A 23455-nucleotide genomic window follows, 5' to 3' on the forward strand; every position below is an offset into this window, starting at 1 on the left:
GTCAAGTTCCTCCACTCCAAACTCGCTCATCCATATCTTTATGGACCTTACTTTGTGCACTGGTCCAAACCATTTTGTGGAGGGGGATTATGGTGTGGGGTTATTTTTCAGGAGTTGGGCTAGGCCCCTTAGTTGCAGTGAAGGGAACTCTTAAGGAGTCACCATATCAAGACATTTTGGAAAATTTCATGCTCCCAACTTTGTGGGAAAAGAATGAGTGCCAAGCCTTCTTGTCCAACATCAGTGCCTGACCTCATAAAGGTGCTTCTGAAAGAACGGTCAAACAATCCCATAGACACACTCCTAAACCTTGTGGACAGTCTTACCAGAAGAGTTGAATCTGTTATAGCTGCAAATGGTGGGCCAACGAAATTTTGAACCCTACGGATTATGACTGGGATGCCATTAAAGTTCGCGTGTGTGTGTAAAGGCAGGCATCCCAATACTTTTAACAATATAGTGTATACACTAACTGTCCATTTTACTTGTCTATAAGAGACCTAACTTTTCTTCTTCAAGTAACTGCCTGCCATTTTTTTAATTTTAAAGATTAGTTGAGTAGTTATTAAGCATGTGATTTGCATTCCCTGTTTATTTCTTTGTACCTAGAACATCATTGCTATGGCAATCATTTTTTTAACCTAGCTCTAGGATCCCTACAAGGTTATCTACAAGCAAAAATCACATGTACTGCTATTTATTACTTTATTTTCAAGGCCATTTAAATAAGTAATTCAATACAGATATTTCTGTGTAAAAATAACACCGTGCTTGCCTTTTTTTTTATTCAATAAATACATGTCATGTGTTCTTTAAAGCTTCATTTACTACAATCCATTTTGCTGCAGTATTCCTATGGTTCAATTTTAATTAAAAAGCCTGTTATTCTTGGATATATTATTTCTCTGTGCTTATTTTCTGCTTTGTTTGTAACCTGTAATGTAGTCTACATAATTATTTTTTTTCCACAGTGCATTTATTTTCTGCTGCTGCCTCTGTGAGGGAACCTCACAGTATGCAATTCAATAGAAAAATTGATTTGGGACTGCTATCTTCTGTTTTATGATAGTGGCTGTTAATAATGTGTATTGGAGTTCATACCTCTTGGCAATGTCTGCATTTCATAATTTATACATGCTAGAGCATTGTTATTTTTATTAATGAACATATAAACCCTGCCGAAGGGGACCTGAGAGCAATATATTTCAATAGATGATTGTGTATGAGTTACATATTAGGCGCATCCTCGTTCTTCTCTCTGCAACTGTATTTCTTAATACTAGTATGTCATTTAAATGGACAGTGTCATATCATTATGTAGTCTATGGCTGCTATTGTGGGAATGAAAGCAAATGGGAAATGTAGGCTTAGCAGAAGAGCAGAGAAGCAATTTAAAGTAATGCTGCAGCCTATTCCAGAGCACAGATAGCTGCATTCCCCAACATATGACTTTATTCTTAAAAAAAATATCATGAATGTCTGGTAGTTATTGATAATTCTACCTTTGATGTGAAGGATTTATATAAATTGCAGCCCATATTCGCACAGGCTATCTTGCTTGCAAGTGCCCAGCACACATATTTTAAGCATAGAGGACACTAGATTGATATGAAAACAAAATGTGCAAAGGAGAGCAAAAAACAGCTTCCTCTGATGATCTGAAATAAATCTGTTTGGAGCTTCAATGCTGTATCTAAGATATAGTCCATGCTCTGCATGAAAATTTTTGATCAATGTGTTGCAGGTCAGTGACACAAGGCAGAACATAGGGGGCTGAGTCCAAGTTTTAAAGGGAGCTGTTTTCTCATTACTCACAGTATTATTGCTATTTATATTAAATGTTGAAAAGTGCAATGTTTGTGCATGTCATGTAGTCAACTATTAAAAAATTTCCATTTCTGATTTGCAAAAAGCAATTATTGTCACAGTGATTACTCTACAGAACTGAAGTATACATATTAGCCTGAGCTATTCTCCTGTTCTGACTTTAAAATGATACCTAATTATTTTCTGCATTATCAAATGAATGCAAGTGTAGATAGTATGCTGCTCTAACCAGTAAGGTTCAAGAATGGAGAAATATGTTTGCAGATTATTCGCTTACTTGTTGTACAAAGTTTCCAATTATTATTATTATTATTATTTATTTGTTTATGCATTTTTTATTGTGTTTATTACAAATAGCATCAGCCGGCATCCAAACAAAATAATATATGAATGAATGTGCTACTAAGTCTTAAATCCTACATTTGGTCAAAACAATGCTTTCAAAAAATCAGCACAGGGGGCAGTACGTACAATTAATTGGATGTGTTCCTTCTGCTGCAGATTTAGTTGATCCCCCCTTACCCTTGCGCTGTAATTTTCTGGCGCTACGGGGGTTAATAGAGCCAATAGACTTGTCACAAACTGCTGAATATGCTCACCCCTTCTGCCCACCTCTTCCAGTCACAAAGCTCAAGTTGAATCAAAAAAATGTTTTACAAAATCAGCACAAGGGACATTACTTACAGTCACTGGGATGTGTCCCTTGTGCTGCTGTCATATCCACTCATCAAGAGTGTCAGTTATGCCCACCATTTTAGTCTACCTCCTTCTCCATTCAATGAAGCTGTACTTTTACGAATAACAAAAAAAAATCTGTGAATGGAGGACCTTTGAATGAAAGACCTCTCATTCATCCACTTATCCTCCATTCATAGATCGTTTTTCACTCATTGAAACTATAATACAGCATTTATGAATGGAGAAGGAGCTGGGCACCCATGACATGGCAACAAACTACAGTACAGTACAGAATTCTTCATAAACAATTCTTTAAAAGCATTTACAGGTTACCAGTTTATAATTAAATATGAGCTCTGGTTCTAGAATTATTGTTCTCATTATGGTGTTTGCAGCGATACCACACTTGTGTGGTGCAATCACTATTTACATATACTTGCTGGATATATGTGTACATTTGCATTTTCACATTAGCACGAGTAGACAGGAGTGCTTTAATTTTTAAAATGTATTTTACTTTAATCTTTTTTTTTACACTTTTATTTTTATTTTTTTTACTTAACTTTATTGCTATCACAAGGCATGAACAACATCCCTTGTGTTAGCTTGGGCAGTGAAAGGTATTCTTTATGGAGAGATTAGGGGTCTATTAGACCCTGATCCCTCTTCTGCCCTCCAAGGCAGGCAATCAAATATAGATTGGTGTTATCAGCTGTTTTCATGGCTGGTACTGGTCAGGAAAACACAACCGAAACCTTAAGGGATTAAATCCTTGTCACTTCCAGCTTTATTGATAATAACAAGGGTTCTCTATCCTGTGGCCAGCTAGTCCAACCTCCTGTAGTAGTCAGTGATCAGGTGGCTGTAAAGCTTTTTAGAACACTTTTTTTCAGAAAACCTATTGCCAGAACTAAAAAATGATGCAAAGATCATGGATGCAGCTCCAGCCATGATCCCGGTAACCAGTTGATCCTGAGGCAGTATATATACAGCTTAAAGATGGCAAATGTTTAAGTCTTAATAATTGAAAGAACTACACGATTAGATTACAGAATTGTTACTTCTGGACACAGTAAACTGCAACTAAAGTACAGTAGTATTACAACAAAACAGTATTATATAATAAATATAAAAGAAACCACATACAGTAATTTTTTATAGAACTCTCAAGATGTACAGTTGATCAAAGAAGATACTTAGCTGACACTTATATCTGGGTCATAAAACCCAACAGTAATGTTTTACAGTATTTTCAAGGTAAATCCTTGTTTGTTCTAGGTGTGGGTTGTCTAAATATCCACATCTTAGGGGTATGTGTGCCAGACAATAGGAGACATTTCACAGGATCCCAGTTTTAGAACTTGAAAATGTTGGAAAGTACAACTTTTCTAGGAGAGTAAAAACTCATATCAGTCTATATGCTATTACAAAAAAGAGACAGTTCTCCCTACATTGCACCCATGTTAGAACTTTCCATGGGGCTTGCAAAATAACTGATTGTAAGAATAAATTGCCTGCCATTGGCTAGGGTAAGATTAGTAAGTTATCACTAAATCTGCAGTTCACAGAAATATAATTTTTTTAGAAGACAGAATGGGAAGACAAGGCCATCACTTTAAAATCCACGATAATGAAATTGATATTACAGTTTTCTTTAAAAAATGCTTGATATTCAAATTGAAGAAAAAAATAAATAAAAATCACCAGCTATGCCCTTTTATTTTAATGAAGAATTATTTCATCTTTGAAATGAACTAGCATCTATGTCATCATGATCTCAACTTCCTGAACAGGGACACATTTCAAAAGAAGAATTTGTAGTCATAAAAATTCTATTTCTAGCTCGCATTTATGGTATAAAATTAAAAATTGGTTCATGCCTGATACACATAGGACACAATGTTCTCACATTTTTTATAAATACCAGCATGCACTGTCTTCTTTCAGATAAATATCATTATCAAGAGCAACTCAAAGAGCATACTATGAAAACCTATGACTAAATAGTGTTCTGGTGTTTTAAAATATTGCTCACAGTAAAAAAATATATATTTTCTTATTTTCTAGAAAAAGAAATACACATCTGAATGGGATCTAATGAAAACATTGATTATTTTTTTTTTTTTTTCTAAAATCATTTATAAAATAATTTGCAGCTAAATGAAAATACTTGATTGATCCACCAGGTTTGAAATTCCGCTAGTTCACCCAAATATCAGTCAAATTGGTGGACCTGGTGTATTATTTATATTTGTGTTTTTTTTTTCCTTTTTTGAAGAAATAAAAAATGAATGGCCTTTTACCCATAATTATCGCAGCCTACTTAATCAGGTATAAGGATCAGTACCTCAATAGTTGATACCAGTCTTTTTATTCTTATGGTTCTTAGGTTTGTAAGGGGTGTCCCCATTAGAGAAGACCCTTTAAAACACTCAATTGTTGCTAGTGGCACTGACTTGTGTGGGCAAAAGAGGGGTTAAACTTCTCCAGCCGTAGTGACTTAGTTAAGAGTGTCCATTCATTCTAATTTAAGTTTAGAAAAGCTAACACACTATTGCGCATGGTTGCGGCTGCAGGAATCGCAGTCAAAATGCGCTGCTGTTTAAAAGCGTGCAGGAATGCCATTCATTCTTAATGGCACCCCCACTCATCAAAAAATGCAGTGCATTTGTGGGTGCGGGAACCACTTGGAAATTGTATGGTGTATGTGATTTCCCTGCAGCTGTGTTTTGAAAATGGTGCACGCCATGCTGTGAAAATGCAGGCCACAAACACGCTATAGTGTGAACCAGGCCTGAAATATCAAATATTCCCCTTACTGCCCTCCTCTTCATTGAACATATCAACCTAGAGTTAAATCTCGGGCAACAAAATTTGCCCATGTCTTATTCACTCTGTGGCTTCCAGCACCATAAATTAATCTCATAGAGATTCAACACAGTAACCGAACTTTAAGATTCCAGAAGGTTGCCATGCTTCGACCCCATGCTCTCAATGGCTTTTTTTATTTTTATAAATGTATTAGGAAACATTAACATTTCAAAAATGTTTCTTCAGAAATAAATAAATAAATAAATAAATAAAGTAAAAAATCAAAGGATCATTACCCTGCAGAACAGATCTGTGGAGTTGAATAATTGCTTGATTATTCACCAATCTCTGTTTGTCATCTAAGTACACTATATTGAAAATGGCTATTTTAGACATTTCTTTTACTGTTTCATTGTCTGTTTAACATGACTTTTTCTTGCAACTTGGCAACAAACAAAAAAGGGGTGGGGATAGATATTGACAGCTTTGCTGTTTTTAAAATAGAAATGTAACTGTTCACTTACTTCATCAAATTGTGTACAAAGATAAGTCCAAAAACAACCTCATTAGCAACTTTGTTTCTAACTTTTAGCAACTAGCCCTTCTTTATTCGTAATATATACTGTACTGCATTGGGTTGTTCTACTTATAAAAAGAGTATACTTTTTATTCTACATTAGTACATTTTTGTAGATATAAATGTCAACATTACAAGAGGTACAATTCTTGCAGAAAGACAAGCAAAGAGATATGTGTCTAAAACGGGGACATCTGGAAGGCTTGGTTTATAAATAAAAAATAAACGCATGCTCAAGTTCTTGCAAACTCCCTCAATTTCCCTTGTTATTACTTTGCTGTTCACATGTATATTATGTGTTTGTGTTTTGTTTTTGTTTTGTTTTTTCAAATAGGAAATGGGTTTTCTGCTTTCATATTCAACAACAATGATAGTATCTAAAACACAACTGCATTGTAAAATTCCTAAGCAATAATGATATGTCTGCTTAAAAAAATGAACAGTCCTTTACAATAATGCAGATTGTTCACAGTGTCAGCAGCTGGGAAAACACAGTAAAAACATCTGCCTGTTTTAACAATTAATTTAAAACATACAATAGCAACAGAGTCAAACTCCTGCAAACAATCTGATCATCAGGCATGCATCACCATCTTAGAGAGAAAGTAAATAAACACATTTCTCATGAGTTAGTAAGCAAAGAAGAGGCTTCGACCCTCATCTGCATGTACCAAAATTATACATACGAGCAAGATATTTATTAAGGCTCGTTATCACTATTTGTTCACATTTCCAGCATTCTGTGCAGGTGCAAGCAATGACATTGTTACAAAAATTTCAAATGGGATTGTAAAAAAAAATGAAATGTTAGTTTACAATTTGGAATCAGCTAAGCAGTTTTGCTTACTATTCAACGCCAGATCATTGGCTGTCTGATTCTCTAAAAACATGCCCAATGACATGTATAGAATACCATTTACAAAATGCAGTAAAACAAATACTCAAATTTTTCCAAATACATTGCATACACAGTTTTGGAAAATTAAAGTTAACTCCTGCCAAATTATTTGTTTGCTGTTTGTATACCATTGGGGAAATTTACCTTCACTTCCTGTCCCAGAAATTCAACAGGAAGTTAGAAGAAATCTCCCAAAGCAAAGGGGAAATTTCCCTCTTGAACAGTTATACCTGGAATGAGTGCCCCCATTTGAAGATTTCCATATACTTCTTGTTCTGGGGACAGCTATAACATTTTGAACCTCCCTTTCTTTCCCATTGACAATAGTCATCATTACAAATAGAGGACTAAATCTCCCCGTTTGGGACTCAACAGAGGGTCTAATCCTTCTTACTCTACCAAAAAAAAAGTTTCCATTATAATTATCCTTAAATTACAGATTTTTTGAAAAAATTTTTTTTGGTTGAAAAATGTAATCACATTTCATGTCACCCCATGAAAGGTAAAATTAGTTATTAATACCAGCTCTCCAACCCTGTTCACACTAAGGGGCCACACACACTGACTTAAAAATCGCTACTTCTACAGGAGTTTTGTGTTCTGCTTGTAGAAGCAGCTCAATGTTATCCTATGTGTCCATGCACATTAGGACGATTACAGGTATGTTTTAAGCTCAACGTTTAGAGGCAGGAAAAAACCCTTCTGGTTTGCATTTCTGATTGGAGCTTTCTGGCAGGAAAAATGCAGAACTCTCCTCAACTCGCCTAAACTATGTACAAAAAATGCCCTATGTGAGCATTTTTTTCTGCCAAGGGAGCAGACCTTTTTTAAGCCTGGTGTGCATGAAGCCTTAAAAACCTATATGTGCCGGTTATCACTCCAACAGACTTCTGTAAACTCCGGTATTTTTGTTTAACTATAAATTCCATTTTATCTGCTCAGTTTCTAACTTACAAGATACAGAGCTAGAAGGCTGTTGAAGCCTTTTTTTGACAAGGTTAATTTAGTGTCAGACTATTGTCTGATGCTTATTACATACACTACTTACATATAAGGAGAAAGAGATGAATGAAGACCAAGCTAGCAGTCAGCATGGTAGTTCAGCACAGTAGTTCAGAGAATGCTGATTGAAGACATACTGTTTGACACTGCAGAACTATGACTGGCTATCTGACTGGAAACTCCTAGTTCTCCTCTATTGTCATGCCAGTCTCAAGCAATGTCTCTTAGGACAGAGACATCTGCCTGTGCTTTATAGCAATTCCCATGCTGCCAGAAGCTGCCACAAAGAAAAAAAACGCAAGATCTAGCAGACATATCTCCAGCAGCTATAAGCATGATTGTGAAGTGGAAAAGGACACAATTGTGGGACTTTAACACAATCTTTCATGCAGGGAGGACATTCAAAATGGGTAAAAAAACTGCAGAAACCCCATATATTTATGAAATCAATGAAGTGATATGTCATGTAGAGTGGTCTGTACAGACACTGCCATTACTGGTGGTAAACAGATAAAGAACATTTTGCTAGAAAAAAGAAAATAAATACAAAGAAGAGGAGAGTAATGTGAAAACCCTTAAAGCTAATTGGGCCCCAGTTATAAAGCAGTGTTGTGGTCATAAGGTAGCTAATTTAAAAACTCTAATTAGGAAACACTGTGCTGTGCTTTACACATGCATATTTTGGACTCAAAGGGAAGCAGAACACCGATAAAATGAAAAGGCAAAAAAACAGAGGAGGTGACCTGTCAAAGCCATGTGCCTGACCTCACCTCTAATCATGAGGCTCTATCTGCAGTGTTAAGTAGGCTTCCGCCACATTTCGGCCTGAATTTAAAAATGGCTCTTTCAGTACACAACTAGTGCAAAACATAAATGGTAACAGAAAGTTGCCACTTGGTGAGCTATGTTTTATTAGTTAAAAGTGATCTTCATCGGGACAAGACACTTTTAAAGACTTGGTGTGGTACCTAACCCACCCTACATCATCTACAAACAGAATTTTGAGCAGGTTTCCAATTAACAAATTTAAAATAAAAATACATATTATTATACTTACTTTTCTGGGTTTTCAACTTCTTCAGTAACAAAATTGAGGTAGAACCTAATAAATAAATAAATAAAAATCCCCTTAGGTACATTTAGACCTATAATAGTAATTATTAAAATAGGTTGTTCATTTATTTGTCAGGTATATTACATTTCATATTGGTTTATTTATAAGCTGACATTGTAATTGGTTATTTTAGTCAATTTGAACCAAATTAGCTAGATGTGGAAATATTGGGCTCATCGTAACAACAGAATACAGTTCATGGATGTTTTAATTTACTGCAAGTGATTATCATAAGTTCTGCCCATATCATTTTTTCATCCATATTGGGCATGGCAATTTGTAAGGTTATTTCAGACTCTGTTTTTTATAGACAATGGGGTTTACTCACTAAAGGAGTATAGCATATTACCTTTGCAAATTGAATGTCCACTTAACTTACCCAATTACTGCATGTGAAAAAGGAGATAAAAAACAAGATCTTTTTTCTTATGATTGAATGCTTTAAGTCAGAAAACGTTACATCATTTACTAAATTACATGAATTTTCTTTTTTGGAAAGTTTAAATCCCTTTTTTTAATGTGAATATACACTGCTCATTTAGTAACCTAACTCCATAGTCCCTATACAGTTTCTTAAACCCCAAAAACGATTAACCAGTATTTTTTTGTAGTAACTATATTTAAATAACCATATAATTAAAGCAGATCTTGCACTAATAAATCAAGGTCTGTTTATTTACTGATACACCCACAGTAGGTGATGGTGACATCACCTTCCTTTAGAGAAAATCATGGGGTTGGATGGGTAGCAAGATGTTGCTCCAGCACAGCACAGGCCTGTCTTCTTGCAAGATTTGGAATATTTAGTATTGCTGGGGATCTCAAGAAAGGAACCATGTGATTTCATACTACCATTTAGACCTAGTGAAATTTAGTCCATCCATCAATAATGCAACTGGAAATAAGGGTAGTTTTAGTGATTTAAAAACCCTCCCAGGCAATACAATAATTTTAGTTTTGTGTGATTGCTGACAAGCAAAATTGTATGCTGGCATCATATATATAAAGGTCTTTGGTGTTAAGATATCCTAATATGGTTACAGTCATTGAAAAGCCAAAGGTACTTTGGTAATATGTACTTTTAATTGAGTCTTAATAATAATGCTGAGAACACAAAATTCTTCCCCACCAGTGCCCACTGACAAATTTAAAATTATCTTTGATGGGAGGTGGCCTTTGAAAGCTCCAGACTGAAATCTAAAAATGTGAAACAACCTTCTCCTTTACATCCCTTGTGCTTACATTTAAAGTTTAGTTGATCATACTTACTGTCACATAGAAAACAGTACAAGAGCCATAAACTGAATAATGGATCTAATGCTCAAATAGTGTTATTGCAGATTTGATTCAAATATAATGTATAATGTATAATATATCTAATGTAGTCATAATAAAGTTGCCTAAAATCATCCAATAAGAAGCCATGCACAGTTGTTTTTTTTGTTTTCTTTTTTAGGAAAACTAATATTTAATAGACTTAAACTGGTCAGATGCTTTTGTAAAATGGTATTTATTATTCTTACTCAATGCATTATGTTCAAGTTTTCCTTTGGGTATTAATTCTTTTTCTGCCCTTTACAATAGTTAGTTCCTTTTTTCCATTAACTTTTTTTTCCTCTATTTGGCTTGCTCTCATTTAATTTTACTCTTGGTCTCTGCGATATCATATCAGTGTGCTAGCTGGTTCTGCATTACATTTTCAGCTAAAGCTACTGTTCTTTACTTTTGTCAAGACCCATATTAATTTCAAATCATTGATGACTAAGTATAAAACAAATAGCAGCATTATCTAATTTAAGAAATGCCTGCAGAAATTAGAAGGTCAGGAGATTTTTTAAATTGTTAGCCATTTTCAGAAGTATGGGTAATGGTATATTCTACATTGTTATATAATTCACGTTTTTCATGGTTCTCCCTTATAGCTAGTGGAAGTGGGATCTCTTTTTTTATTCTCTGTATTCAGTTTGGAAATTATCTAAGAAAATGTAGTAGGTTGTGTAAGCTTTGAAGGAAATTACTTTTATGCAAATTAGCATTATAATAGAAGTCAGTTTAAATTTCTGTCCACTTTATCCAGCACTACTTTGCTCTCTGAAAAGCCGCTATAATATATTCTCGCTAGTAGTCTGTGTATTGTTTCAGCTTTAGCAGCATATGACTACGAGGTAGCCTTTGCATTTAACACAATTTACATATGAGAAAATAGAGAATATATGAAAAAAGCATTCAACTAAGTGTATGCAGTGTTCTCTTTTCTACAGTAGGTGTAGTGCTAGGTGTAACGCAATTGGTCCATTGCCCCATTGTAGTCCCTACTCTTAATTGTCCTAGCAGCCAAGAGGACATCCTTTTTCATGAAACGCAAATAGCAAAGCAAATAGTTGGTTCCACTTCCTTAGTTTACTAGGGGGATTATATAACTAATATAGGTTGCAAAGGTGTCAAGTTCTAAGGCATTCATAAGGGACATTACAGAATTCATCTGATTTTACAAAAATCAACAGCCTGATCATTCCATCTTCAACATATACAGGAAGTAGTAAACTGAGACCAGCATTAAAATGATGAATTTGCATCTTGCTTAGAGCACATGTGATACATTTTGAGTGAAGTGAAGGGTGTTCTGTCAACTCCCTCAGCCTGCCTCCTGAGATTCCCACATCCTTGTAGATGACACAAAAGGCCTACATTTGGTAGGCTTTGTGTTATTAACCTGGGAAGCAAAGAGCAGAAGCTTGGGCACCGTCAGCTTGATAGACATTTCTCTTAGCTATCCCCTTTCAAAACATTATTGTTTTAAGAGGTATTTTCATTGTGAATTGCTTTGAGAGTTTTTGAACTTGATGTCATGTCATGAAGTCATATCTGTACTGTTCTTGAAAAATAATGTCATTTGATCAGTGAATAAGCATGGAAACAAGACAGTGTTTGGATTGGGTTGTATAAGAACTACAAGAAAAAAAGTCCAAAGGAAACATACATGAAGAATGAAAGTAATCCTATTAACATAATTGTGAATTTTCATCTAATTTAATTTTATTCATTTTTAAATCCGTGCAATTTTTTTCCCCCACGCAGTGGGGCTGTGTCTACACTGCATGGATTAAAGTGGTAGCAAAGTCTTTTTTTAAACTTATACCTACAGGTAAGCCAATGATAAGGCTTACCTGTAGGTAAAGATAATGGGGGTTATTTACTAAAGGAAAATCCACTTTGTACTACAAGTGCACTTGGAAGTAAAGTCAGTGTAGATCCAAGGGGGACATGCAAGGAAAATAAAAAACAGCATTTTAGCTTGCACATGATTGGATGATAAAATCAGCAGAGCTTCCCCTCATTTTAGATCTACCTTTTAGATTTAGAGCAACTGCACTTCCAAGTGCACTTGCAGTGCAAAGTGGAGTTGCCTTTCATAAATAACCCCATTTATCTCCTAAACTTGCACTGTTTAGAAGATATTTACGGTTCACTGCCACTGCATCAGCGCATGTTCTCCGAAGGCATACCCGTCTGATGCCTTCAGAGCTTTGTGCCATTGCTGTGACTCCCGCATGGATGCACGGGAGTGACATCATCACAGCTCGGCCAATCAGACGACTGGATCATGCAAACCCAAAAGGAAGACCAGGTGAAGATTGAAGATCTGTCAGTGGTGATAGTGTGCCACTGAGGGCTTCGTTCTAAGGTAGGCATTTCATAATATTCTAGTATAGAACATTATGCCATTGTCTTGCAGGCTTTTTTAAAATGTCCAGCAGTGAACCGTTCTAGATGTCTTCACATCCATAGCCGGTCTATGCACATGATGATGTCAGGAACAGTGCACCACTGGACTGAGGGGGGGGGTAGAACAGGAAAAAAATTGCCTCGGTTTTAGCTGTAATTTAATTTAAATAAGCAAAGGATAAAACTTTTGACAAACTGTATTTCAGTGTCTTGACAATGACCACATTGTGTGGTTCTATATGCCAGTAAACATTTTTATCCAAGTTTCAGATTACCCCATACTGTATACTTCTGACTATTTACCATCTCAGTCTACTGACTCAGAGTTAGTGGTGTTTCTCTGTCATGTATTAACATACTATGGAGTCCTTTCTCTTATCTCAAGCTGGTAAAGACAATAACATACTGTAGTTTAGCATAACAGTTTAGCACTAAGTTTAGAAACATATCTTGATGCGATTTTATAGTTTTACCTCTTCCTGTTATTTTTCTAACAAGTGTTAACCTTGTGTTGTCTGTGGATATGGCATCAAATCCATCACATTTGAAAACAAATTTGTTACATTTTGCTATGTTATTAAGAAACGGTGCATTAAGCAGCTGACAGATTACATTATACGACTGCAGACAGTTTGATAGCTGGTTCCAACCATCAGTTCACTTGATTTAAAGAGTATGCAGCCAGCATAAAGAAAAGAATCTGAGTAGATTTGCATCCTAAATAGTTTGAAAGATATCTCAACAATTGTGTCCATTTAACTGTGTGCCATTTAGAGATGTACTGTATCTTTTACAAGGATGTTATATTGGTGAAATTTGTATATAATGTCAGAAAACAATACAGAATGCTTTTTAGTCTAGCGTTGGTCCAAGAAAACAAAAGCTGTACAGTTTAAAGGCTTGCGTAGATGGACATTCGCAGCATGCTTTCTGATTCATTTAGCTTACAGGTGATACTCGAAAAATGTGAATATCATGCAAAAGTTATTATTATTATACAGGATTTATATAGCGCCGACAGTTTACGCAGCGCTTTACAACATTAGGGCAGACAGTACAAGTACAATACAATTCAATACAGAAGGAATCAGAGGGCCCTGCTCGTTAGAGCTTACAATCTAGGAGGGAGGGTCAAGTTATACAAAAGGGTAATAGCTGTGGGGGATGAGCTAATGGAGAAAATAGTGCAGTTGTTAGATGGAGGCAGGATAGGCTTCTCTGAAGAGGAAAGTTTTCAGGGATCGCCTAAAAGTGGATAAATTTGGAGACAGTCTGACAGATTGGGGTAGGGAATTCCAGAGGATAGGCGAGGCTCGGGAGAAGTCCTGGAGGCGAATATGGGAGGAAGTGATGAGGGAGCTAGAGAGCAGGAGGTCTTGGGAGAAACGGAGATGGCGATTAGGTTGGTATTTTGAGACTAGGTTAGTGATGTAGCTGAGGGCAACTTATTGTTAGTATTTTGAATTTAATTCGTTGGGCGAGTGGTAGCCAGTGGAGGGATTGACAGAGAGGGGTAGCAGACACTGAGCGGTTTGTAAGGTGGATGAGTCTGGCAGCAGCATTCATGATGGACTGAAGGGGGATAGTCTATTTAACGGTAAGCCAATGAGGAGTGAGTTGCAGTAGTCAAGGCGAGAGATAACCAGGGAGTGAATCAGGAGCTTTGTGGTTTCACTGGTTAGAAAGGGACGTAGTTTGGAGATGTTGCGGAGGTTGAGGCAGCAAGCTTTGGAAAGTGATTGGATGTGGGGCCGAAAGGAGAGTTCAGAATCCAGGATAACACCTAGCACCCTGACATGTGGGGACGGGTGGATGGTTTTGCCATTGCTCTTGACAGAGAAGTCAGGGGAAGAGGCACGTGAGGGAGGAAATATTATAAGCTCGGTTTTGGACAAGTTGAGTTTGAGGAAGTGGTGTGACATCCATACAGATATGTCAGTGAGTAAGTTAGTGATGCGTGAGGGGCCGAACAGGCAGCACTGAGAGCTGCGCTGGCACACATCAGGGGGCGGGCCGGAAATGGATGATGGAGTGAGCTGGTGAGGAGAGAACGTGAATGTGTGTGTCCACCTCACTCCCACAATATTGATGAGAACACGACCCCGACTGTGTAATATAGGAGTAAGGAGCAAGCCAACAGTACCTCTCTGGTGGTGTGTGCTGAGCCCGGTGCCTGATCCGTGGACCCTCGTGCCCGGTTGCTGCCCGCGTCCTGAGATGACATCTCGGTGGTTGGCTGCAGGAGCCGGAGTGGTGTGCTGCATCCCCCTCTGCCCTCGGAGGTCCCCGGGAGTCTTCGGAGGAACTCGGGTCTGAGAGATCCTGAAAGGAAGTCAGGTGGTGGCGCGCTCGCGCGGGAGTATGAGCGAGGAGAGTTTTCTCGATAGCCCCAGGAGTGTCAGCAACGGAGGCCACTGAGAGAAATTGTAACACCGGACGGAGAAGCGGAGGTGACCGAGCTCCCCTGAAGCGGCGGCGTCCAAACGAAGCCACGAAGCCTGGGTGAGTGAGCGGACATTTGAATTAGAAATTGAATTGATTTGTCTATCAGACGGTGGAGAGAGAGAGCTGCTTAAGGCTGTCTAAGGCTTGTATACACAGCCGTCATTAACAGAGGGGGACCTATAAGTGGAGATTGGACTTTCCCAAGGTTGATCAGGGTTACCAGCGGCGACTTTTTTGAGGTTGGAAAAAAACGTCTCTCACTAATGATTTACTGAAAAACTACTTTTAAAAAAAAAGAAAAGAAAAAAAAAACCCATTTCCCGGGCAATTGGTATAAAGTCTATGCCAATTACCCGTTATATCCATAACCGTTATACTGCTTAGGAAAATAAATAAAGTTACGAGAGGAAAACGGGGAGGATACCATGTCTGCAAGGAGGAAAGGAGATGAACACACCAGCCAGGAGAGTATGGGGGTCCAGTCCTTGCGGTCGGCTAAAGACAAAGGGATACCGTCCACAGTGGCAGGAATAACAGCAGCGGCAGTGGCAGCAACCGCTAAACTGGAAAAAATGATTAATGTAACCGACCACACTCCAACGAAAGGGGGGCAGCAAGCACAGAGCAAGATAACAGCAGACAGAAAGAGCCAGGGGGGCTCAAGTACACTTGTTAGCGGTACCATAGCAAAGAATCCACCAGTTAAAGGAGCAGGAGGAGCAGGGAAAATGATGGAAACAGCTAATACCCAGAGTCAAGTACCAGAGGGGGAGCCATCTCTGAAAGACATCCTTCTGGCAATTAATGCTTGTAAACAATCCTTGGGTGAAATGTCAGGCCAGATGCAAGACATTAAAGAAGAAATCACCCTAGTACGCCATGATTTAAGAAAAACAGCGAAGAGAGTGACAGAAATAGAAGGGAGAATAAGCTTTATAGAAGATGAGCTATATCCTATGAAACAAAGAGTCAAGACCCAGGAAGAACAGTTAAATAGACTCACGGAAAAAATGGAAGAGATGGAAAATAGGCTGTGTAGAGACAATGTGAGGGTAGTGGGTCTGCCAGAGAAGAGTGAAGGCGCAGATCCAATAGGATTTTTGGAAAAGTGGCTGATTGAAATCTACGGAAGAGAGACATTCTCGCAGCAGTTCTCTATTGAAAGAGCACATAGAGTTCCGTTTAGGCCCCCCCCTCAAGGAAATCCCCCAAGAGCCCTACTGCTGAAATTCTTAAATCATAGGGATAAAATAAACCTTTTACGCAGGGCTAGAGAAAAAGGGAACATATTCTACAATGGAGCAAGAATTTCAATGTACCCTGATTTCTCTCCTGGACTGCAAAAGTGTAGAGCGGAATTTTTAAAAATTAAACGTAGTCTCCAAGGGTATGATGTCACATATGCGCTTCTTTATCCTGCTGCGAGTGAATGCACTTGGAGGAAGTCAGATTTTTGACTCCCCAGAGAAGGTGCTGTCATGGTTTGAGGAAAAGAAGGACCAGTTGCCATTGAAATAAAAAAGGAATAGGGCAGAAAGAGTATAGAGCTGGGGAATAAATATAAACACGTAATATAAAGATATATGTAATAAAATTGGAATCATTATGTGGGGAGAGGAGTGGGGTGGGGAATACACATGGTTAGACTGAATCAGAAAATAAGTTTGTATGTGAATGGAGGAAGGGTGGGAAGGGTGGAGGGTAAGGGTAAGGAAGACAGGGGTGTGTGTAGAGTTGGTTCTGGAATGAAGGGAGGGTATGGGACGGTCACTAAAAAAGCCTCTAACGGTAACCTAGAATGGTTTGGGGGGGGGATTTGGGTGGGGAGGGATGGGTGAAGGGTGTGGGGGGGGGGAAGACACAGAACAAGGGAGTATATAATGCATAAGATTGTAAGGAAACATTTTGTACACTATTTATTACATTTTCTCACAGGACGGCACACTAGACACAAGAAAAAAAAAAAATATATAGTTATAATAAAATACATAAAGGGGAAATATGTGTATAGGTCAAGGAATTGAGATATGAGTTTAAAATATTTAGTTAAAGTTAGAGTAATTTCTAGTTGTTTTACTAATAGTGATAGGAAGGGTTTGAGCACTAAAACACAAAGGGAAAATATGGTGCACAAACTAATGGGATATAATGTTTATTGTTCTCTATTGTATTTTTCTTGGTAAGACTGGTAGAATTTAAAATCCCCTCTCTAGTAAGGACTATGTACAGTAAAAATCAGGTTAAGTGATGACGCTGAATATTGGATCGTGGAATGTTAGGGGGTTGGGAACCCATGTTAAAAGAGCAGCGATATTTGATAGCTTGGATACATATAAAGTAAGAATAGCCTGTCTGCAGGAGACGCACCTAACAAAGGATACCAAAGGATATATGAGGAATAGGAGGTATAAGTACCAGTTTCACTCTGTGCATACCTCCTACTCGAGAGGGGTCTCGGTACTAATTGACGGGGAGGTGGTATTCTCTTGCAGACAGTGCGTATTGGATGAAGAGGGGCGATACATTTTTATGCATTGTATAATAGAGGGTCAAGAATGGGTATTAGCTAATATATACATCCCCCCCCCCTTTAGAATGGAGATATTGTATGACCTATTGGAATTCATAATGGAGAAACTGGGCTTGCCAGTTATAGTGGTCGGGGACTTTAATGTAGTCATGGATAAAAAAATAGATAGATTCCCTCCAGGGAAACAAAGTCAGGGAGCACAAGAAAACCGGATGTGTCAATATCTACAAGAAGCGGGATTATCTGACATTTGGAGATTACGGAACCCGGGAACATTACAGTACTCATGTACTCTACCTTATCAAGGATAGATATAGTACTGGGTAATGAATTAGCAGGACAAGTAATACAAAATATAGATTATCATCCTAGAGGGGTGTCAGATCACTCCTTAATGACAGTTGAAGTAAACCCAGGAAACAAAAAAGAAGGTAGAGTATGGAAACTAAACCCGGCCTGGTTGGAAATTATGGAGGATTCGGAAGGGATGGTATCTGAGTTGGATGAATTCATAAGGTTCAACTCGGACACTGTCTCAAGGGGGGTGATGTGGGATACGTTAAAGGCATATTTGAGGGGACTATTGATTCAGAAAGTGTCCAAAATCAAAAAAGCTTCACGGGATTGGGAGGATAAGACTAGGAGAGAGTTAATGGAGGCAGAGAAGGAGTATGTGAAAGAACCCTTACCCGATAAACAAAAAGTGTGGGAGAAAAAACAACAAAGTTATAAAGATGCAATACTTAGGAAGGTAGAAAATAAAAGGCTGTTCCAGAGACAAATTATTTACAGGGAAGGAGAAAAAGTAGGGAAGATGCTGGCCTGTATTGTAAAAAACAGTCCCCCCCCTCCACGGTCTCAGCAATTAGAACTATGGGAGGTGAAATATCATCCCAGAGAGAGATAATTATTGATACCTTTAAAGAATACTACAAGGATTTATATAAATCCCGAGGGATCATGGAGGGAGAGGAAATGGACTCCTTTTTTAGTAAGATAAGTATACCAGTAATTGAGGAGGCAGATAAAGAGGAACTAGAGCGACCGATCACACTGGAAGAAATTAAAATGGCAGTAGCAGAAATGGCCAATTATAAGTCCCCGGGGCCAGACGGGCTGCCAACTGAAATATATAAAAGCTATGGGGAAATACTACTTCCGGAACTCCTTAAAGTATTTAACTGGGCGAAGGAGAGGGGGAAATTACCAACATCAATGACTGAAGCTACAATTATTGTATTGCATAAGGAGGGGAAGGACCCCTTGGAACCAGGGTCTTATAGACCCATATCCCTACTCTGCTCTGATGTTAAGATCCTAGCAAAGGTCCTGGCGGGGAGGTTAAGAAAGATCATTCATAAAGTAGTTCATCAAGACCAAACAGGATTTATTCCAAATAGAGCAACAAGTATGAACATCAGGAGGGTTTTTCTGAATCTTCAGATACCCACAGACAATATGGGCTCTAGAGCAGTTATGCTACTAGACGTGGTAAAAGCGTTTGACAGCGTAGAATGGTAGTACATCTGGCGGGTACTAAGGGAGTTTGGGTTTGGCCCCTCCTTTATTAATTGGGTAAAAATACTCTATAATGATCCCAAAGCAAAAGTAAGAATTAATGGTGACTACTCAACCGAGTTCCAACTAGAAAGAGGTTCAAGGCAGGGCTGCCCCTTGTCCCCCCTGATATTTGCTCTGGCAATGGAGCCACTAGCCATATCAATAAGGCAGAATAGGATAATAGAAGGATTCCAGAGAGCAGAGGGGGAAGAGCGGATCGCATTGTATGCGGACGATGTTCTCATATTCTTAGGTGACCTGGAGGGATCCCTTAACCAGGTGTTGGAAATACTCTCAAGTTTTGGAAGATTATCGGGCTTATCCATAAACCAGAAGAAATCGGTGCTACTACCAATAGATCCTGTGGGAGAGAATGTCCCAGTAAGCAATATACATATGGAAATAGTAGAGTCGACAAAATACTTAGGTATAAAGTTAACAAAAGATCCAGGGGAATATTTAGATAATAATCTGACCCCCCTGCTGAGGAAATTTAAAAGCAAGATTGAAATTTGGAGAGGTTTGCCTTTGTCAGTGGCGGGGAGGTGCAATTTGATTAAAATGTTGTGGCTTCCCCAGCTATTGTATGTTATGCACAACTCGCCAATATGGATAAGCCGGAAATGGTTTAAAAAAATAGATACACTATTGAGAGATCTCATCTGGAAAGGGAAACCTTCTAGGATAGGACTACAAACCCTACAACTTCCATCGCAAGAAGGGGGATTAGCAGTGCCTCACCCGAGGGGCTATTTTTTGGCGGCACAGATGCAGCACCTGGGGAGAGGCTCTGGTCCTAATGGCCATAACAGGAGAGAACTGATGATTATGGGAGCACCCCATGGGACAGTGATGGAAGTACTTGAGGCAAACTCCTTATAAACCCCCTACGATTAAATTGATGATAAAAGTATGGAATACCATTAAGGCCATGAAGGGAATGGGAGGTCTGATGAAATGCACCCCACTGTGGAACAATAAGAACTTAGAGGAATTAAAAGAAATGGGGAAAATAAAATCATGGGAAATAAGGGGGATAAATAAATTAGCCCAGTTGTATAATCAGAACATCTTAAAAACATTTGGATCACTTAAGGAGGAATTTGGTATCCCAGACCATTCATTTTTTAGTTATCAACAAATTAAACATGCTCTGAGTAGACAGTTTGGAGGACAAGGGCCAGTCTGGAATAGGTCTACCATATTTCAAAAACTAGACATGCCGGGCGGACACGGGGGGCCCATAGCCGAAACGTACCCAGATATATGTAAAAGTATTATAGGGACTCCAGGAAAACTAAAATGTAGAACTAAATGGGAAGAAGACCTGGGTGCAATTTCAGATGAACAATGGAAAGAGATATTGGCAGGAGGACACCAAGTTTCAATTTCACCAGCTCAGAAAGTCTCACAATGAATGCTATTACATAGGACATACTACACCCCTAAAAGGTTATTTAGGTTTGGGGGGAGGAAAGACGACAAATGCCCTAGATGCCAGGAATCGGGGGACCTAATGCACATGATATGGAAATGCCCGAAGTTATTTCGCTATTGGTGGAAACGTTAAATAAGATCCTTTCTTTAGAACTTAACCACTTGACGACCGCCTCACGCCGATTTACGTCGGCAAGGTGGCACGGACAGGCAAAATCACGTACATGTACGTGATTTGCCTTCCGCGGGTGGGGGGTCCGATCGGACCCCCCCCGGTGCCCGAGGCGGTCGTCTTTTCTCCCACGGCGATCGGAGATGAGGGGGAGGCCATCCGTTCGTGGCCCCCCCTCGCGATCGCCGCCGGCCAATGAGAACATTCCTTTGCTGCTGTATGCTAAACAGCAGCAAAGGAAATGATGTCATCTCTCCTCGGCTCGGTAATTTCCGTTCCGGCCCGAGGAGAGAAGACAAGTGAGTGAGTGCACAACACACACACACACAGTAGAACATGCCAGGCACACAAAACACCCCGATCCCCCCCCCCGATCGCCCCCCCGATCCTCCCCCAATCACCCCCCCCTGTCACAAACTGACACCAGCAGTTTTTTTGTTTGTTTTTTTTTTTTTTTCTGATTACTGCATTGGTGTCAGTTTGTGACAGTTACAGTGTTGGGACAGTTACTGTTACCCCCCTTTAGGTCTAGGATACCCCCCTAACCCCCCCTAATAAAGTTTTAACCCCTTGATCACCCCCTGTCACCAGTGTCACTAAGCGATCATTTTTCTGATCGCTGTATTAGTGTCGCTGGTGACGCTAGTTAGTGAGGTAAATATTTAGGTTCGCCGTCAGCGTTTTATAGCGACAGGGACCCCCATATACTATCTAATAAATGTTTTAACCCCTTGATTGCCCCCTAGTTAACCCTTTCACCACTGATCACCGTATAACTGTTACGGGTGACGCTGGTTAGTTTGTTTATTTTTTATAGTGTCAGGGCACTCGCCGTTTATTACCGAATAAAGGTTTAGCCCCCCGGTCGCCCGGCGGTGATATGCGTCGCCCCAGGCAGCGTCAGATTAGCGCCAGTACCGCTACCACCCACGCACGCAGCATACGCCTCCCTTAGTGGTATAGTATCTGAACGGATCAATATCTGATCTGATCAGATCTATACTAGCGTCCCCAGCAAGTTTAGGGTTCCCAAAATCGCAATGTTAGTGGGATCAGCCCAGATACCTGCTAGCACCTGCGTTTTGTCCCTCCGCCCGGCCCACCCAAGTGCAGTATCGATCGATCACTGTCACTTACAAAACACTAAACGCATAACTGCAGCGTTCACAGAGTCAGGCTTGATCCCTGCGATCGCTAACAGTTTTTTTTGTAGCATTTTGGTGAGCTGGCAAGCACCAGCCCCAGGCTGCGCCAGATTAGCGCCAGTACCACTGACACCCACGCACGTACCATACACCTCCCTTAGTGGTATAGTATCTGAACGGATCAATATCTGGTCCGATCAGATCTATACTAGCGTCCCCAGCAGTTTAGGGTTCCCAAAAACGCAGTGTTAGCGGGATCAGCCCAGATACCTGCTAGCACCTGCATTGTGCCCCTCCGCCCGGCCCAGCCCAGCCCAGTCCACCCAAGTGCAGTATCGATCGATCACTGTCACTTACAAGGCACTAAACGCATAACTGCAGCGTTCGCAGAGTCAGGCCTGATCCCTGCGATCGCTAACAGTTTTTTTGGTAGCATTTTGGTGAACTAGCAAGCACCGGCCCCAGGCAGCATCAGGTTAGCGCCAGTACCACTAACACCCACGCACGCAGCATACGCCTCCTTTAGTGGTATAGTATCTGAACGAATCAATATCTGATCCGATCGGATCTATACTAGCGTCCCCAGCAGTTTAGGGTTCCCAAAAACGCAGTGTTAGCGGGATCAGCCCAGATACCTGCTAGTACCTGCGTTTTGCCCCTCCGCCCGGCCCAGCCCAGCCCAGCCAAGTGCAGTATCGATCGATCACTGTCACTTACAAAACACTAAACGCATAACTGCAGCGTTTGCAGAGTCAGGCCTGATCCCTGCGATCGCTAACAGTTTTTTTGGAAGCTTTTTATTGAACTGGCAAGCACCAGCGGCCTAGTACACCCCGGTCGTAGTCAAACCAGCGCTGCAGTAACACTTGGTGACGTGGCGAGTCCCATAAGTGCAGTTCAAGCTGGTGAGGTGGCAAGCACAAGTAGTGTCCCGCTGCCACCAAAAAGACAAACACAGGCCCGTCATGCCCATAGTGCCCTTCCTGCTGCATTCGCCAATCCTAATTGGGAACACACCGCTTCTGCAGCGCCCGTACTTCCCCCATTCACATCCCCAACCAAATGCAGTCGGCTGCATGAGAGGCATTTTTATGTCCTCCCGAGTACCCCTACCCAACGAACCCCCCCAAAAAGATGTCGTGTCTGCAGCAAGCGCGGATATAGGCGTGACACCCGCTATTATTGTCCCTCCTGTCCTGACAATCCTGGTCTTTGCATTGGTGAATGTTTTGAACGCTACCATGCACTAGTTGAGTATTAGCGTAGGGTACAGCATTCCACAGACTAGGCACACTTTCACAGGGTCTCCCAAGATGCCATCGCATTTTGAGAGACCCGAACCTGGAACCAGTTACAGTTATAAAAGTTAGTTACAAAAAAAGTGTAAAAAAAAATATATATATATAAAATAAAAAAAAATAGTTGTCGTTTTATTGTTCTCTCTCTCTATTCTCTCTCTCTATTGTTCTGCTCTTTTTTTACTGTATTCTATTCTGCAATGTTTTATTGTTATTGTTATTGTTATTATGTTTT

At 39.6% G+C, this 23455-nt stretch overlaps 1 protein-coding gene across 1 annotated transcript in view; it reads right to left on the minus strand.

The window, feature by feature from the left end:
* The window catches only part of SLC7A11 (solute carrier family 7 member 11), a 393826-nt gene that overhangs the window by 207520 nt on the left and 162851 nt on the right, over nucleotides 1-23455 (minus strand). Inside the window, exon 6 of the mRNA XM_073603843.1 lies at nucleotides 8851-8895. Within this exon, the coding sequence (XP_073459944.1) occupies nucleotides 8851-8895 (45 nt within the window). The remainder of the gene's footprint in view (nucleotides 1-8850; nucleotides 8896-23455) is intronic.

This window comes from Aquarana catesbeiana, linkage group LG01, assembly GCF_042186555.1.
Source record: "Aquarana catesbeiana isolate 2022-GZ linkage group LG01, ASM4218655v1, whole genome shotgun sequence".
NCBI classification, from domain to species: domain Eukaryota; kingdom Metazoa; phylum Chordata; class Amphibia; order Anura; family Ranidae; genus Aquarana; species Aquarana catesbeiana.